The sequence below is a fragment of the Salvia miltiorrhiza genome, chromosome 5 (assembly GCF_028751815.1).
Source record: "Salvia miltiorrhiza cultivar Shanhuang (shh) chromosome 5, IMPLAD_Smil_shh, whole genome shotgun sequence".
Lineage (NCBI taxonomy): Eukaryota > Viridiplantae > Streptophyta > Magnoliopsida > Lamiales > Lamiaceae > Salvia > Salvia miltiorrhiza.
This window is the reverse complement of record NC_080391.1, coordinates 36,068,411-36,087,171: the sequence shown is the minus strand read 5'-3', so window position 1 is coordinate 36,087,171 and position 18,761 is coordinate 36,068,411. Positions and strand designations below refer to the sequence as shown.

Below are 18,761 nucleotides of genomic sequence, written 5' to 3'. Positions count from 1 at the left end.
ACAAATGAGTAGCCCTCGAGTATGCAAGCCCTGCATTGGACTACTCGAGTATGGGGCATAAATGCAATTACGAAGAAGAAGAAACAGAAACAAAAGAAAAAGACGTGTCTTTGTTTAATGGCTTTTAAATGGGAGTATAAGTTAATCATGAATATTGGTTAAAATAAAGTACAATTCACAATTACGTTTTGACTTGATTGTTAATTGTAAAAGAATAAGGGTAATTAACAATCTAGTCATACCTTAGTAACGAATTACCTTTAGTTTTTTCACAAAAACTCCTATAAAAATCGATTTTATAGTGTAATCGGTTTCACAATGACACTACTTGAACATACAAATGACATTTTATCATTTTAAAGTGTCATTTGTATGTTGACATAGTGTCATTGTGAAACGGGTTTCCCCATGAAATTAATTTTACAGGAGACCACTTTTTTTTTATCATTTACAACTAAGCTATGCGTAGGTTGCAAATTACAGATATTTTGTATAAATTTTTAAATTATTACTCAATTTTCATTAATCTACATATTTTATTATGTATTTATCTTGTTATATATATTTCCATTTAATATATAGACAAATCAATTAGGCGTTATCATAATTATGCGAAAAAGTACGTAATTCACTATCAAAAGTATTTTTAGTTAAGGATTGTAGCATAAGAAACTCAAATTCACAATCAAAATATTTTGAGTTGTGATTTATAGTAGAAACTTTAATTTACAATCAAAAGTATTATGAATTGTGAATTATAACATAAAAACACAAATTCCTAATCAAAAATATTACTCCATACGTCCACGAAAAAAGTATACCATTTCGTCATTTTTGGTGTCTATCAAAAGTATGATACTTTTTTCTTAAAATACGGTCCCACATCTTTTTCTTATTTTTTTATCCTTACAAACACCTTTTACTTACAAAACAATCACCCTTAATTCAATCTCAATCATTCATTTCATATAATGATGAAATCTTTTCTCCACTATATGAAAATCACCATTCATTTTATTAAAATCTATGTCCACCAAAAGTATCATACTTTTAGTGATATGAAGGAATATGAATGTAATTTACAAAGATAAAATAATAAATATATTTTTTATTAATGGATATTTTATTTTTTACTATATTAATTTGGATATTTTATTTATGCAGTCATCTAATATTTTAGATTAGACAAGTGGGATTAATAGTTCATACTTTCATACTACCCAAAAACATATAATTCGTCCCACCAATTAGCTTCTAAACTTTCCCAAGAATGACGGTGGGATTCGTTGATAAAGAAAGAATGCTTTATTCCATAGACAATTCCCATTTATTCTTCCAACAAATACATTCATTCCGAAATTTATACTTTCTATTTTTATTTTTATATCCAAAATCTTTCCCCGCCCTAATGGCACAAGACAAGTTAAAAGCCATCAATATCCTTTTATATTTTTTTTTTTTTTTTTTTTTTTTTTTTTTTTTTTTTTTTTTTTTTTTTTTTTTGATCGGTCAAAGTCATGTTAGATGTTAGTAGTTAGTTCCCCATCCACTCCAAGAACCACCTTATCTCTCCATTCACCAAACTCCACCTTATATCTCCAATCACCAATTCGTTCCCAAGAGGGATCGAACCCGGGTCACTTCACTTAAGTGAGGACCCGGTGGCCAGTGGGCTAAGCCCCCTGGTTATCAATATCCTTTTATATGTAGATATAGAGTTGAGTTTAACATTCTGTATTCTCTAAATATTTAACATTCTCTGTTAAACCTATCTCTATATATATATATAACAATCGTAATCTTGAATCTTAATAAATTAATAAGATTTTTATGGTTACGCTTCACTTCGGAGTATTTTTAGATGAATTCACTTCAGAGTTTCGTAGTTTGGAGGTGAAATAGAATTAATTATTTTCTAACCTTATTTTTTGTGTTTAAATTTAATATATCAAGTTATGTTATAAACTAGAGAGAAACAAGAGAATAGAGAAGAGAATATGTATTGAGCGTATTCAATATGAGGGCCCAAGGCCTCTATTTATACAAGTAGGAAGCTAGGGTTTTAGGGAGATTTCTTGGTCAATACACATAAGATATATCTTATAGATATATTTACAACACTTCCCCTTGATTGACCAATCCCTAAAACAAAAAAAATGTTGCCTCATTAAAATCTTGCTAGGAAAACCCAATGGGACAAAACCTAGTCGAAGGAAAAAGAGTACAATTGCTTCCCCTGAACTTGAGATCATAGAAGATCTTTGAGTCGACGCATGCCGATCTCATGTACCAACTTTCTGAATGTCGATGTTGGTAATGCCTTGGTGAATAAGTTCGTCAGATTATCACTTGAGCGAATTTGTTGAACGTCGATATCGCCATCCTTTTGAAGGTCGTGTGTGTAGAAAAGCTTGGGAGAAATATGCTTTGTCCTATCGCCATTGTTGTATCCTTCCTTGAGTTGCGCGATGCAAGCAGCATTGTCTTCATATAAAACAGTTGGTTTGGCCTTTGATGAAGCTAACTCGCACGACTCTTGGATATGACTCGCCATATTTCTCAACCATACACATTCTCGACTTGTTTCGTGTATTGCAATGATTTCAGAATGATTTGAGGATGTTGCAGTCAAGGTTTGCTTCACAGATTTCCATGATATAGCAGTTCCACCACATGTGAAAACATATCTAGTTTGTGACTTAGCTTCATGTGGATCGGATAAAAATCCTGCATCCGAGTACCCTACTAGAGTATTATCAGATTTTTCTTGATAATATAATTCAAGGTCAATTGTACCCTTTAGATAATGTAGAATATGTTTAACACCATTTCAATGTCTCAAAATGGGTGCAGCGCTAAATCTTGCTAGAAAATTGACAGAAAAAGCTATATTTGGTCTAGTATTATTAGTCAGACAAGTCAACGCTCCAATTGCACTTAGATATGGTACTTCTGGACCAAGTATTGTTTCACCCTCTTCAATTGGTCGAAATGGATATTTCTTAGTATCAATAGATCTAACGACCATTGGTGATGCTAATGAATGTGTATTGTCCATGTAAAAGCATTTTAACACTTTTTCTGTATATGTGGATTGATGGATAAACGTTCCTCCACGGATACGTTCCATTTGCAAACCAAGACAAACTTTGTCTTTCCCAAATCTTTCATCTCAATTCTTTCTTCAAATATTCAGCAGTTTTATTGAGCTCTTCAGGAGTCCCAATTAAATTTAAATCATCAACATAAACTGCTATGATTGCAAATCCATTTTCGGTTTTCTTAATGAAAACACAAGGGCAGATATCTTTATTCTTGTATCCTTTTTCAAAGGATACTCGCTCAGTCTATTGTACCACATACGACTAGGCTGTTTAAACATATACAACGACTTTTGCATTTTAATTGAATTCATGCTTTTGGGTTTTGACTGCAATCCTTTAGGCATTTGTTAAATCCTTCAGGAATTTTCATATATATGTCATTATCTAATGACCCATATAGTTAAGCAGTTACTACATCCATAAGGCGCATATCAAGCCTTTGTGACACAGTCAGACTAATCAAAATCTGAAAGTAATAGCGTTCATTACGGGAGAGTATATTTCCTCATAATCAATTCCTGGTTTTTGTGAGAAACCTTGTGCTACGAGTTTTGCTCTATATCTCGTAACTTCATTTTTCTCGATTCTCTTTCTAACAAAGATCCATTTGTTTTCAACATGGATTTTAGTTTCCGGAGGTATGGCTACATCTTCAAATACTTTCCGGTTATCACAAGAATTTAATTCCCTTTCTATAGCTTCTTTTCACTTTGGCCAATCAAGTCTCTGTTTGCATTCTGCAACAGCTTTTAGTTGAGGATCCTCATTTAAAACATGAAGAGCTATATGAAAGGCAAATATATCATCAACAATGAGATCTCATGATTTTCAGATACTTGTAATTCTTTAGGAATTACATCGCTTTCATTGGTTGATTAGTCATTTTCGTCATTGTTTGGTTTTCATCTTGTCCCTTTCTTTTTCTAGGCATAGAATCTTTGGAACTAACTGGTCGACCACATTTTTGACGAATTTTAGACTCATTTGCTGCCAAATTTATTTGTCCTTCAAGGACATCAATTTTAGCTGGAGTATTTGCAGCATATATGTGAGATTGTGTCACTTTTCTTGTATCTACAAAAGCATCAGGAATTTGATTTGCAATCTTGTGCAAATGAACGATCTTTTCAATTTCTTGTTCACATTTGTTTATTCTAAAATCAAAATGTGATAAGTTTTTCTCATTTCAAGAGAGTTCCTTGTGCTTTTCTGGATGTAGATTTGTTCCTCCTAATGTTGGAAATATTATTTCGTCAAAATGACAATCTGCAAAACGTGCAGTAAATAAATCACCTATAAATGTTTTATATACCTTATAATTGAGGGTGAATCAAATCCAACATATATCCCAAGTCTTTGTTGGGAACCTATTTTTGTTCGTTGTGAGGGGGGGTGCAATTGAGACTTAAACCGTGCAACCAAAAGTTCGTAAGTGAGAAACATCATGTTCTCGGCCAAAGATAATTTGCATCGGGGAGTATTCATGATTGGCTAATGGCCTTAGTCCTTAGTCGAACTAATGTTGCAGCATATAATATGGCATGACCCCAAGCAGTAGTTGGGAGTTTTGATTTCATAAGTAATGGTCTAACAATAATTTGAAGACGTTTAATAAACGATTATGCTAAACCATTTTGAGTATGGACCTGAGCGACTGAATGTTCAATCTCAATTCCAATAGCCCATACAATAGTTTTCAAATGCTTGAGACATAAACTCACAAGCATTATCAAGACGAATTCTTTTAATTGAATTGTCTGTGAATCGAGCTCTTAATTTTATGATTTGAGCAAGTAGTCTAGCAAATGTTGCATTTCTAGTAGAAAGCAAGCATACATGTGACCATCTATGAAATACATCAATTAATACCATAAAATATCGAAAAGATCCACAAAGTAGATGTATAGGTCCACAAATGTCTCCTTGAATTCTTTCTAAGAAAGATGGAGATTCAGTATTAACCTTCGTATATGAAGGTCTAATGACTAACTTGCCTTGCGCACAAGCATCACATGGGAATTCAATTGTAGAAAAAACCTTTTGATTCTTATGTTGTACCCATATGAATTATTGATTATTCAGCGCATCATAGTTGCTCCAGAATGTCCAAACCTATCATGCCAAATTAAGCTTGAAGCTTTTGAGTCATTGAACTTCGCGTTCATGACATGGTTTGTCTCAATTGCTTTTATGAATGTATAATACATTCCAAAAGGTAATGATGCTAATTTTTCTTTTGTCAGCTTATAGCCTGAAACAAAAGAATTTATGCAAAGATATTCATTTCTACCTTCCACACAATTGTCTCGATGTGGTATCCATTATTACGGACATTATTGAAACTTAGTAAGTTCATTTTAAACTTACTAGAGTACAGGGCATTTTCAATATCTAATTTAGTATCATTTGGCAAAATGATACAAGCTCTTCCGGAGCCTTCAATGATTTTTGATGCACCTGATATTGTGTTAACATTATTCTCATCTAATGTCAACTTAAGGAAATACTTCTTTTGAAGAATAATATGTGTATTTATTTACCAAGACAAATATCACAAGATTTCATATGATATTAATGTATATATATTCATGCCTTGTTAAAAACCTCTCCGCAAAAACCCTATGGGAAAAATTCGGTAGAGGAAAAGAGTACAAGACATATATATTTACTCATATATTACAGTAGTTGTCTCGTTAAAAACCTTAACTAAGAAAACCTCATAGGAAAAAAACTTAGTAAGGGAAAAAGAGTACAACCATTCGGCCTTTAGGGCCATTTGACCTTCACGGTCTAATTTTCAAGAGCATGTAATATATATTTCTTTTCAAGAGCATGTAATATTCTTCAGGAATATTACTTGTGCTACTTTAATAGCATCAATTTAAGATCTTGAATATAATATTATTCAAAAATGTTACTTGTGCTCAAGGTCTAATTTTCAAGAGCATGTAATATAAATCGCTCTTCAAAAGCATGTAATATTCTTTAGGAATATTACTTGTGCTACTTTAATAGCATCAATTTAAGATCTTGAATGCAATATTCTTCGGGAATACTACTTGTGCTATTTAAATAGCATCAATTAATTTTCAAGATTATTTTGAAATAATAGAATGTATATATATATATATATATATATATATATATATATATATATATATATATATAATATTTCAGAATATAATATGTCAAATATTAAAATAAGAACACAAAAATCATGGAATTTAGCATGAAAATTGATACCAATAAACTTTATTGTAAACAAATTGATTTGATTTATTTTAATGAATATCAATTCGTCATATTAGAGGAAATTATAAAAGTAGGAATTTGATAAAATCCTATCAATTCTCGACAAAAAGAACATTTATTGATCTCATCACCGAAGCATGTGAATAAATTGAATCCGAAAAAGGGGCCTCCAATATCTCCATTTTAAAGCATGGAAAACAACGATTAAAATGATCAAACAATTGAATCCCAAAGTTGAACTATCGAAATATTCATTTAAATATTGTATCAATCGAATCCAAAAGCTCTTAACAATATCAGAAATCAACGGACATAAATTTATTAGAATATAGGACAGTACTTAGAAATAGTCGAATTCAATAATGAATACTAATACTCCTATCATATTATGAATTACGCAATTATTATGTCGAAGCAATGGTACGAATTGAAATTCAATTAATTAATTAATTCTATTTCCCTTGATTTGAGATTGATGTAGAATTCTGCTTCAAACATTTTCCATTGATACGTACAGCGGCCATTGCTTTCCACGCCATTTTTGATGGAGTAAGTCGGAAGAAAAAAAAAACAATTGAATCAAAACACAAAAATAATTGCTAGAGTGTTGACTCCATCAGATTCACAAAATACAAATCATGCGACTTTTTTTTTATTTTTTTTTTATAATGAAAATATTTTTAGGATAAATCATAACACCAACAATAAAAGTAGAACAATCGTGCTGATAACGTGTTATAAACTAGAGAGAAACGAGAGAATAGAGAAGATTTTTTTTTTTTTAGAGAAGAGAATATGTATTGAGCGTATTCAATATGAGGGCCAAAGACCTCTATTTATATAAGTTGGAAGCTAGGGTTTTAGGGAGATTTCTTGGTCAACACACATAAGATATATCTTATAGATATATTTACAACAAGTTATTCTTTTGCCTTTATTCGTGAAGCATATATTATGATCAATTGTCTTATTTATTCAGTATGAAATTATTATTATGAAGAATACATTATTAGCCATTTTTTTTCTTTTTTGTGCGCCTCTACTTTAAATGTTTAAAAATATTTAACAATTTTTATAAGAAACTATGAGATCGAGGATTTGAAGTTATTTTATGAGCAATGAATATATGTGTGGTGTGAGATTTCAATTTTATCTTGTTTGATGACGTGTCTGATTAAAGAAGCTAAATTAGATTCTTGGCCGCTCTGGCATACATGGCTGATTCTGGTCCATACAAAGGATTATGACACGTGAAATTCAGGTGGTCCACCTTCATTATTCTGACTAGGATTTCGGGCCCACTTTCCCTCTTAATAAATAGATGTTCACATAATTTGGCCCATTCTTTGAGGCTTTTGTTTTCATATACGACTATTACTTAATTATGATACATATATATCTGAACAAGAAAAACTGATCTCCAAAGTGAAAAAGACACCAGTATGGGGTGTTGTATTCGGATTTATTCCAATCATGCCATGGCAACACCATGTGATCTTGTCCTGCGTGGCAACCCAGCTGCAATTGTTAGTCTATATTTCTTTCATTTTACAAAATTACATGGGAGGAGAGATTTGTATATATCAATAACTCTCAATTGCAATTCTCACTTCTAATTATCATAATTGATATTTTTTTATTATTTTTTATTAAAATTAATTGTTACTTTTAAGATTGAATAAACAAAATTTTTAAAAGTTACATCATAGTGTACTTAAGCCTGAACTTCAGACTTTTGACCATTAAGTCAATATATGCATACGAATAACTATTATTTTTACAAATGTTATTTTAAGCACAAGAATTGTTACTTTTATTTATAATACATTGTTATTTTTTTATATTTAAAATGCAATTATTATTTTTAATTAGAAGAATAGTAAATTCACAATATTACATAGTGAATTTATGGTCAATTCAATTTATATGATAAATATAAATTGTATAATAATTATGCCCTAAATATAGAGATTTTACTTCATAAAACTATAACCAAATGTAGTATAGCATTATATAGAATTGAATTAGTATTTAGAAAATTTAGAGGCGATAGATGGAAATGGTGATGAGAAATTGGTTGATTGTAGAATCTTGGTGGATGACATGTCTGAATAGCAGCCCGTTATTTGATTCGGGGTGGAAAACAGCTTTCATACTTTATTAGATAAAATGTGTGGATGCGAAAGAGATAGGATTTTGATGCAACGGTTCTCTGAATGCGGTCTCAATTTGTAAAATGAGAAATTGGCAATATGCATTATTATATGTTCCACAATTTGGACTTGTATCGTATCACCTACCAACTAACTCTATAAGTTCCAATGCCCAAGTGGACCCCATGTCTCAAATTGCTGCTCTTGACTTTTATCTAATCTATATATATATATACATTTAGTGGAGTCTATTTTCCAGATCTATAGGATAAATACTCAAATATTTTTATTCTTAAAAGAATTATCCTTTTTTTGGTAGTGAAAAGAAGGAATAAGTAACGATCAAATTCTATTTTATAAGAAACGAGGAAAAAGAAATAAATAATTTAAAAGATAAAATTTTATTTATTTTTAATTTTTTCATGATAAATTTGCAATTAAAGAAAATACACCTAATTCGCACTGTGTGAGCATTCACACAGGAGACCTCTTTAAACTATTTGTACGTGAGCATTCGCACTGTGTTGACCTCTTTAAGGTCAATTGCAATTTAATAAAAGATGAATAACATGTTAAGATATTGAATCACATATTTGTTTCATTTTGTTTGTACTCGATCATATTAAAAAAGATAATATATCCATGTTATCCTAACGGAAAACCATACATAATTAAAAAGAAAACGAGAAATAATAACTCCAGTCGCAAGTTGTCACTAATCTCTTATTCAATTCACTCTACCGGAAAAGAAAAAAGAAAAGAAAAAAAAAAGTGATGTTAAGATTAGTTTGAATTGGCACCTCCGATTACATCAAAAAAACTCGAGCGTATAATCGCATTATGAGCAATTTCCAATTCACAGAAACACTGGAGCCATTACGAGAGTTATCGTAGCCAACATTTTTATGAGAACATGCAGAGATGGTCCTGCAGTGTCTTTAAATGGGTCTCCCACTCTGCAAAATGGATAACAATTTATAATTTCTTAACAAAAGGGCACCACCTTCGAAACATTGCAATAAATATCACCATATATTAATTTGCTGCAAAACTAACACCCTCGAATTCCTCGTCACCGAAGAGTTAACGTGACATGCCTCACCAGAATCGGCGTGACACAACTGCCACTAGACAGTCTAAATATGTTCGATTCGGTTAGTATTACGCTCGACATGTCAAGTCCTCGGTGACCGAAACAAATTAGGGGACTCAATCTTGTAGCAAATCGAAAGATGGTGAAACTATTGCAATGCTTGAAAGGTCATGTTAAAATTACAAACACTTACGTATCACCGGTAATTGCTGCTTTATGGCACTCACTCCCTTTGCCTCCCAGAGCTCCCGTCTCTATGTATTTCTTTGCATTATCCCAGGCACCTCCAGAAGTGTTGAGGAAAAGAGCCATAAGGATACCAGAGACCGTGGCAAACATCAACATTGAAGCCACGACTTTTGCCCCGAGGAGTGGCTGACCTGTATAATAGCCTAGCACCCGGAACACAATACCTACAGGAAAGAGAAAAAATTTCAACGCTTTATGTATCAAACACCTAGAACATCACCTCTCAACTACCACAAGGTTTTTGACAGCAGTCACAGATATTTTTAATTGAAAGCCCACTTTTAACGAAGTACTAGAAATTAAGAAAACGAAAAATGAAAAATGATATAAGCAAGGAACTTAAAAAGTTCGTTAGGCATTGGATGAGAAGAATATTCTTATTTATAATCAATCCCCCAAAGAAGACCAGTATGTTAAATAATCTCCCATGTAACGCAAACAAATACAAACAAAAAAAAAGAGGGTAACCAAAGTCCTCATAAGGAACAGATGTTAGTAGGCTCATTTTACCAAGTCCTCGTGAGGAAAACAACCAAGGTTAAAATCAAAAGTAACCAGTGATTATCCTTAAAACTATATTTTTAGTCTCATTGGACTTTCCACCAAACAATCAGCTTGCATCTGGTTTTAGTTTATATCTTTACCAATGTTATAAGTCTTTGCATTTCAGATCACCGCAGGAACAACTACAAATTTGCCAAAGAGTACTTGTTATACATACGTGGATTTGTTATGTTAACTTTTTATTGAACTACAAATTAGTATGTTTGGCACACATACAAGTTATGAATTTAATAACATACATATATCTGAAATTGTCGTAGTTTTTATGGAATTTTGGATCCAAAATGATTCTTTTATCTTATTTCAAAATAAATAAAACCTAATACATACATATATATATGGCGCGCATGTGTGTGTGAGTGTTTAAAATAAGGATATTATAGGTATATCAAAATCTGTAGAATACGCACTTCTATCATGATAATAGATAATAGATAATAGATATGGATCAATCAATGTCTAGCAATGAGCATAAAATGAAGTATGTGTTGCATTCGAGAAGAGCAAAGTCTAAGTGATACGAGTTCTTGTAAACAATAACACTGTTTCAACAATCTTAGGCAAGTAACAGCTTAATGCAATCATTTGTTTTCTATAGGAAGAGTACAGATTCTATTACTGCAAGGCAATTTTTTGATACAGATCATTATTTAGTTATAGTTAATTATATATTGTTTCTTTAATTTATTTAGTTATTTAGGCTTAAGCTATTTAGGGCTAGAATAAAGTAATGACCAAGTAATGGGTCAGGCATTTGTATGGGCTTTAAGATATTTCTTGGGCCTCAAGTTTCTGTAGGTCTTTAAATAGTTATTAGTGAGTTAGGGTTAGGATTATTGTTGCAGTATTATTCTGGACAGCTTCTCGCTGTAGGCCTCGCAAGAGGAGTTCGGGACAGCGTTATCGCTGTAGGCCTCGCAAGAGGAGGGTTACTCTCTATTTTCCTTGTTCAGTTTTTATTTCAATTTATTTTTCTTTCAGCTCTCCTGTTTCCTGTTTATCTCAATCCCTTTACTCTATCAATAATATTCGAAAGCTGTTAGAGAAGCCTTGAACAAGGAAGCAAGAAATTACCAACAACAATGGGTGATATGATGGCCAGTGCTCCAGGCTTAATCATCTCCCTTAAAGAAGCAGAGGCAACTATAGAGACACACCGACTGTAATCAGGTTTCTCCTTGTAATCCTGACACAGATAAGCAAGGTATTAAGCACCATAGTAATGGAAGAAACTATACAAGCTATTTGAGAGATCAAACTACTATACGAACCATGATCCCGGGCCTCTCAATGAACTGTCTTCTTACTTCAGTGACAACCTCCTGAGCAGTTCGACCAACAGCAGCACAAGCCCATGCACTAAATAGAAATATAAGCATAGAGCCCAGAAGTCCACCAATAAACACTTCAGGAATGGCGATATCAACCTGTAATAGTTCAAGAAGATATGAAACTAATAGATTAAACAAAAAATATAATAAAGTCAGTAATCAAACCAAGTAGACAGGTCCTAACAAGAGTTCTTTGATTCAGACATCCCCTATTTCATAGGTAAACAAATATCAGGGATAATTTTTTTTTTAGCAAGAACTAGAATGCTTACCTGATGAAATTGTACATGTGCAAATGAACCTACTTCATCCATGTATGCACTAAACAGAAGAAAAGATGCTAATGCTGCAGAACCAATTGCAAATCCCTTGGTCGTAGCCTTTGTAGTATTTCCAACCGCATCAAGCACATCGGTGATTTCACGTACGCTTTCAGGCTGTGACATTAGTTGAATAAAACATTAGACTTTCTTGAAAAGTAATCTAAAGGCATTAAACATATCATGATCATCCTGAGTACCTGCTGACTCATTTCAACAATTCCACCAGCATTATCAGCTATTGGACCAAACATATCCATTGTCAGGACATAAGCTGCAGTACTGAGCATTCCCATCGTGGCAACAGCTGTCCCAAACAACCCACCAGTTGGACTTCCAGACTCATCAACAAGACCCGAAGTCTGGCCTAGCCAATATGCTGAAATAATGGATACGCTTATAACAAGAACGGGAAGAGCTGTTGATTCGAGACCTAAGCTGACTCCTGCAATTATATTAGTTCCATGACCAGTGGAACTAGCAAGTGCTAATGTGCGTACAGGCTCATGCTTGTAATCGGTGTAATATTTCGTGATCCAGACAAAGAGATAAGCTGTAATGATCCCAACTAGACCACACAAAGCAAAGTTCAGCCATGCAGAAGGTGCTTGTTCAGTATACAGCATCCAGCGTGTGGACTGCAAAAAATGTGCCATGACCAGATTGAACAAGTAAAAGAGTGCACCAGAATACAAACATGCACACAGACACAAAATAACACGAAAAAACACTGGAATTGCACCATGGCTTTCTACAGGCCAGAAACTAGAACTAATAATCCAAAAAGAAGACGAACTTCTTACCAAACCGAAAGTCACAACTGCTAACAATATTGTTACAGAATATCCTTTCTGCAGAATTGCCATTGGATCCTCTAAAGCACCAATTGCTCCAGATTCACGTGTATTGCGAATAGAAAAGATTCCAACTGATGATATCACCAGGTCGAATGAGTGAACAACTAGAGGAAACAGAATAAAACCAGATGGATCTGCAAGTAAACATCAAGAACCAGTTATTTTTGTTTAGCTAGAAAAAAGCATATAATGTGTTAAGGTCGTTACATCATTACTAGATATCCAATCGTTAGCAAAGAAGGTTAAGGCTTAAGAGCTCAAACTGAAAGCATAATTATGCAAATAAGTAATAACAAAGTTTGAAGAAGTGCAAAGAAAATTAATAGCCCTAAAGATTAATGGACTGATAAATCACACTCATTATTTAACTGGATCCACAAAAAATAGGAAGAATAGAACAATTGGAATCAGATAATGGTCTTAACATATGGAAATACCAAAAACAGAATAAGAAAGAGTAATCACCCTATTTGTTGAACAAGCACTTTCATGAAAGCTTTCAACAAAAGAAGAAATATAGAAGAATCAAAATCATGTGAGAGTACAATTTCTTTGAATTGTTGACGCTCACTTGTTATGACACTGATTTCAATCTGTTAGAAACCTTTCCATCAAGTCAGACTCTTCTCCGGTAATAAAGATATATGTTCTGATGTACATATATGAATCATATTCATTATTAGAGGGAATTAGTAAAAGATACAACCAACTTAGACATTGAGAATTACACAAAAAGCCATCAATTTGAAAATACAAAGTTAGCAGCAATATCTGAAAGAGAGGCAAGTCAAGTTCAAGGCATGAATCATCAAAAGACAAAATTCAGAAACTCCCTTATGTAAAGGGAAAGGCCGAAAATGGCTAGTACGCATAAAGAAAAATGTTTGAGAAAGTGAACAAGATAAACGAGGCTACATTCTTTTATAGGTTTCAAAATGCATTTTCACGTAGATAAAAGAATCCATCATGTACCTTCGATTTTGCAGCGCCGTGCCATTGTACCACCAAGTATCATTGCACTAATTATTTCTGCAGCAATACTTTCAAAAAGATCGGCACCTCGAGCAGCACAGTCACCAACATTGTCTCCAACCTTTAATTTTCCAACGATGAAAAATAAATACCAATCAATATGATTTAAGACAGATAAGGACACAAGGTAAACGGGTAGAGATTTATCATAGACGATAAAATAAACACGAAAACTGCAAAATGTTGTACAGTGAGGGCAAAATAAATTTTTTTCGGACCATGTTTTTGTGCTGCTTACAGCAGCAGCCACAACTTTCAAATGCTTTGTATAATGAGGAATAAATAGAGGAAATCCTCCATACCAGATCAGCAATGACAGCAGGATTTCTTGGATCATCTTCTGGAATACCCTGCTCCACCTTTCCAACAAGGTCAGCTCCAACATCAGCAGCTTTGGTATATATTCCACCACCCAACTGCGCAAAAAGTGCGACAAAAGAAGCTCCAAAACCATATCCAACAAGAAGAAGAGGCACTGAAAGAGAAACGATTATGGTTGACTAATATAACTAAAAGTTGTGTTAGAAAAGGAAAAAAGCACACACAGCACAGACAGAATAACAGCATTTCAGAGTCCATTAAGGTAGGAAGCTGAGAACCGGGAAACTTACAGTCAGTGACCTTCATGGCACCTGTTGAATCTACACCCAGCCAAACATAAAAGGTGGAATAAAGAATAGCAATACCAAGCACAGCCATTCCAACAACCACCAAAGCAGAAAACCCACCAGCACGAACAGCAATCTGAGAAAAGGTCATGGCACTCATCAATTTCAAAAGCATCCCAGCTAGCATGAAGTACACATGTCCAACAAAATATGTGAGAAGTGACAAACAAAGAAAAACAAAACAACAGACACCTGCAATGCTTCTCTTGCAGATCGTCTTGCTGCACTTGAGACTCGAACATTTGCGCGTACAGAGACCCACATCCCTACGTAGCCAGCAATACCAGAACAAAGAGCCCCAAGAAGGAAAGAAGCAACAGTGATATAAGCAGTTGTTGCCCTGCATCACCACAGGAGAGCACACAAATATTGTTAGAAGTTCCGTAAACAAATTAAGTCTAAAGTGCAGTAATTGTGCGTTTCTCAGTAACTGGAGTTTCAAGCGGTGTAGTTGAATAAAAATAATTACTATACTTCCAGATTGAATTCCTGTGCGTACCTCCCTAAACCAGAAGATTCTTGTTGTGGGCTTGTACTCCGTAAGAGGTATATGATCAGGATTACTAATCCTAGTAAAACAGCCATCTTTGAGATAGTTCCATACTGAGTCCTAAAGAAACCTTCAGCACCATCACGTATTGCCTCTGATATCTAGCATGTAAAGCAATCAGATCATGTAAAGCAAGCAAAAGAAATCCCCAAAGATCAACAGGACAGAATATACAGAGTCATACTGACTAATAAAACCTGGATGGACAATAATAAGCATCAAAGAGGAAGAAAAAGGCTAAAAGGCTGCATAGTGTTGCCACCTAAGTAGACTAGCATTAACATTATACAATTGCTTCTGGGAATTTACTCATACAGGAATTATAGGTCAATGCAAATCGGAGGCATGTATCATATCTAACCAAAAGGAATAATAGCTTCTATACGTTGGAGAAACAGAAATGAGAAACAACAGTTCACTAGCTAAACTGGGATCATTTCTAAACTTATACATCATATATTCTATGAAAGCTTCTTATTAAAAATAAATTAAATAATAACAAAAATGCTGCTTATCATGTGAACTAAAAACTCTTTTCACTCTCATTCTACTAATCATAAGATTTATGAGGATCAGAAAAGACTATTAAGACTTGTAGCCATAGCCAAATCACATTCATGCAAGTTTGAAACACCTAAAAGGTAGATTCGACCACGGAAATCCACATAGGTGGGCTTATAATATTGGTATTCTTGTGTGCATCTGCTATCCTTGACATGCTTAAGAGTTAAGAATAGATATTTTCGTAGCTTGCATTGATCCTTGATATGCTAAAGAGAAGCTTTAGAATCACCAATTTTAACATCCAATCACGTTGGTTTCAGAATAGAAAAACTAAAATAAAGAAAAACAATGCCATCAACCACATGCAAAAAGTGTTTGATTCAAGTTCAGATTTTAGACTAAGCAATGCATTCTCTTGTAGTTGTAGTCCATCTTAATGGAAGACAAAATATTTCAGTATGCATCTTAGGGAAATAAGTACAAAATGGTAAAAAGGAACCAAATTAAGAAAAATAAATAATACCTGAACCATTTCAGGAGGCCCCTCATCCTTAGAAAGTACCCATTTTGTAAGGTATATAGACACGAGAAAACTGATAATGCAAACTGAGTATACAAAGACAATAATTGGCGAGGTACTTGCACCAATATAAAAGAGAGCTCCCAGTCCAATGAGCAGAAGCACCAAAAGAACACGACTGTTTATTCTCATTAGTAGACGAAAGATCTGAAGAAAGAACTTGCAGTCAGCATTTAAGCAAAGACGAGTGAGGAAAAAAACATGCAATGCATAAGATGTAAAAAAAAAAAAAAAAAAACTAACGCAGGAAAAATAAACTTCATACTTCATTCTTTATACTTACGCAAACATCACCTGTTTATCAGAATAACAGGATGTCCTAAAAGGTTCCAGTGAGTTCGATAGAAAACCAAGTTCCTCAAAGAAATAGATGAAGCCAACTAGCAGTTTTAAACCTTTTAAAATGGTTTTAATTTTAGTCCAACCCCCAAATACAGATTTTCATTTCTTTTAGTTGTGAACTATGTCCTTTAAAAATGATGCAACATTATAACACAATACTAAAAAGGCATATTCTCCAGTTATGAGTATGATTTATTAGGTTATACACGTAATATTAAACTAGAGTAATGGCGTATGAAGCCTTTATATCACAGTATTTAGATAGGGATAAGTTTATTTTTAATGTGCAACCTATAACAAGTCCAAAGTTTCTTTTGCATCCATGTGGCCATTAAAAGCATCAGTCACATGGCAAAGAACATGCAACTGACAACATAACGCAAAAGTATTTTCTCAAGAGAGGTGTAAATCAAGATAATTAGAGTACAGATAGATCCAGTTTGATGACATGTTCTGCTCACAAGATACATAAGTTGAATAGATGCACTTACCAGTGGGGTGTAGGGTTTACTACGCATGTTAGGAAATGTCCTTGGCCTTTCCTGGTAAGGCCCCAAGCTCCCACCTTCCATATCATCATCCATGGCAACACTTTGAAAGGAATTCACCCTCCGTGCTACAGGGAAAGGGTTAAACTCTCCAATCTGGGGCAACTCGCCCCCTGAACCTGGTCGCTGTATCTTGAAATTTTATTTACTACCCCAGTGAAAGGCGGAAATGCGGTTCGTGAATTCGGGAACCAAGAATAGCTTCTCTCTTTTGTCTCACCAGTTCACTTGTTACCACATGCTCGCGTCTGATAATCCCTTTCCTGAGAAGCATTTCGAATAATAATCAGCCCTCAGGCAAACGGAATTTTAACATGATGGCGAACACAAACAAACAAGAATTTTCAGCAAGAACCCATAGAATAGAAAAAAGGATTGCATCAGAAACTCTACGTTTGGAACTTAAGAAACCAACCATCCAAATGCACATACAAACTAAAACTAAAAAAGAAAAAGAAAAATCCTACCCAAAAAGGTAAATGCTTGCAAACCATCTAATGGAGAAATATGCATAAATATGGGTATAGAGAACTAGATATTTCTGGATCGCGAGCAGAAAGAAGCCACACAATTCCAGCATTGAATACAAATCAGATGGCTTAAGAAATCACCGAAGACAAATATACAATATTATGAAATGCACTCATTGAACAGAATCAACTAAGCTGATGAAGAATTGAAAATTAAAAGAGAATAGATCAGAACAATACGAGTGATGCGTGATTGGATGGTAGGGCTTCGGCGAGTGAATTTGGGAACGACGGCGGAATCAGTATAATTTCAGCCGTTGAGCGGTGGTTTTGTGAGTGTTGGGTTTTACCATTTCCGCTGCGGACCAGTATACACTACCTGTCACGACTGAAGACAAAGCCAATTACTAGTTGCCACGTACCATCTTCCTGCCAGGTCATCGGTTATTTTTGTTTTGGTCAGGTTTTCTCTAGCTTCTCTAATGGTTGAAGCAATTACTTAAGAAGTATGCGCCCTGGGCCACTTTCCCGGATCAACAGAATAACGAAGCAGCTCATGGGCTCGAGCATCCCTCACAGGGACCCGAACACTATGGCTGCGAGTCGTTTGAGGTTGACTAGCTACCTCTTCCTCATCCTCGCGCTCCTCCACAACATGGGCACTAGGGCGCTATGGAAATTGGAGCCCCTAGGCTAATGGGTTCTGGGGGGTTCTGTATCCTACCGCGAGTGCGCCCGATGACACCGCTGATATCCAATACCCACTCCCTACCTCATATTCATCGGGGTTCAAAGTCAAGACACCACCCTAGAAAAGCAACATAAATAATTTTTTAGAACATAAATAAAGACCACTAACGGTGAAAAATTAAATTTGAAATAACTGATTACATGTCCCTCAAATAGATCTTGTAAACCATTAAGCCGGGGCTTACCCCTAAAAGTCCATCTTAGAAATCTAGGGTGCGTTGTCGGATCACCACTAGATGCCGCCACAATCCCTCTGAAGCCCAGGACGCGCTCCATTGCCCAAACAAATAAAGCCCACGAGGGACCGTAGAAGTGATACTTCTGGCCGCTTCCTACATTTGTCGTATAATGACATAAGATTTTATATGAATACGCACCCCAAGGAAATCGATCA

General features: G+C 34.3%; 1 protein-coding gene across 1 annotated transcript; it reads right to left on the bottom strand.

Annotated features, from left to right (window-relative positions):
- Positions 1-9,087: 9,087 nt before the first annotated feature.
- LOC130987025 (pyrophosphate-energized membrane proton pump 2) lies at positions 9,088-18,088 on the bottom strand. The gene is made up of 15 exons (XM_057910585.1): positions 17,858-18,088; positions 17,091-17,410; positions 16,201-16,404; positions 15,123-15,274; positions 14,816-14,963; positions 14,567-14,699; positions 14,258-14,430; positions 13,896-14,016; positions 12,870-13,057; positions 12,267-12,704; positions 12,019-12,183; positions 11,687-11,842; positions 11,490-11,601; positions 9,796-10,015; positions 9,088-9,465 (listed from the first exon to the last, which is right to left on the bottom strand). Exons 2-15 carry the CDS (start codon positions 17,181-17,183, stop codon positions 9,366-9,368), a joined length of 2,403 nt encoding a protein of 800 aa, XP_057766568.1. The 5' UTR covers positions 17,184-17,410; positions 17,858-18,088; the 3' UTR covers positions 9,088-9,365.
- Positions 18,089-18,761: the final 673 nt, after the last annotated feature.

Coding starts and splice junctions, on each gene's coding strand:
- LOC130987025 (XM_057910585.1), bottom strand. CDS start 17,183: ATGGATGATGATATGGAAGGTGGGAGCTTGGGGCCTTACCAGGAAAGG. Junction 14,964..15,122: donor GAATCTTCTGGTTTAGGGAG/GTACGCACAGGA, acceptor GTGGTGATGCAG/GGCAACAACTGCTTATATCA. Junction 14,017..14,257: donor CTGCTGTCATTGCTGATCTG/GTATGGAGGATT, acceptor GGAAAATTAAAG/GTTGGAGACAATGTTGGTGA.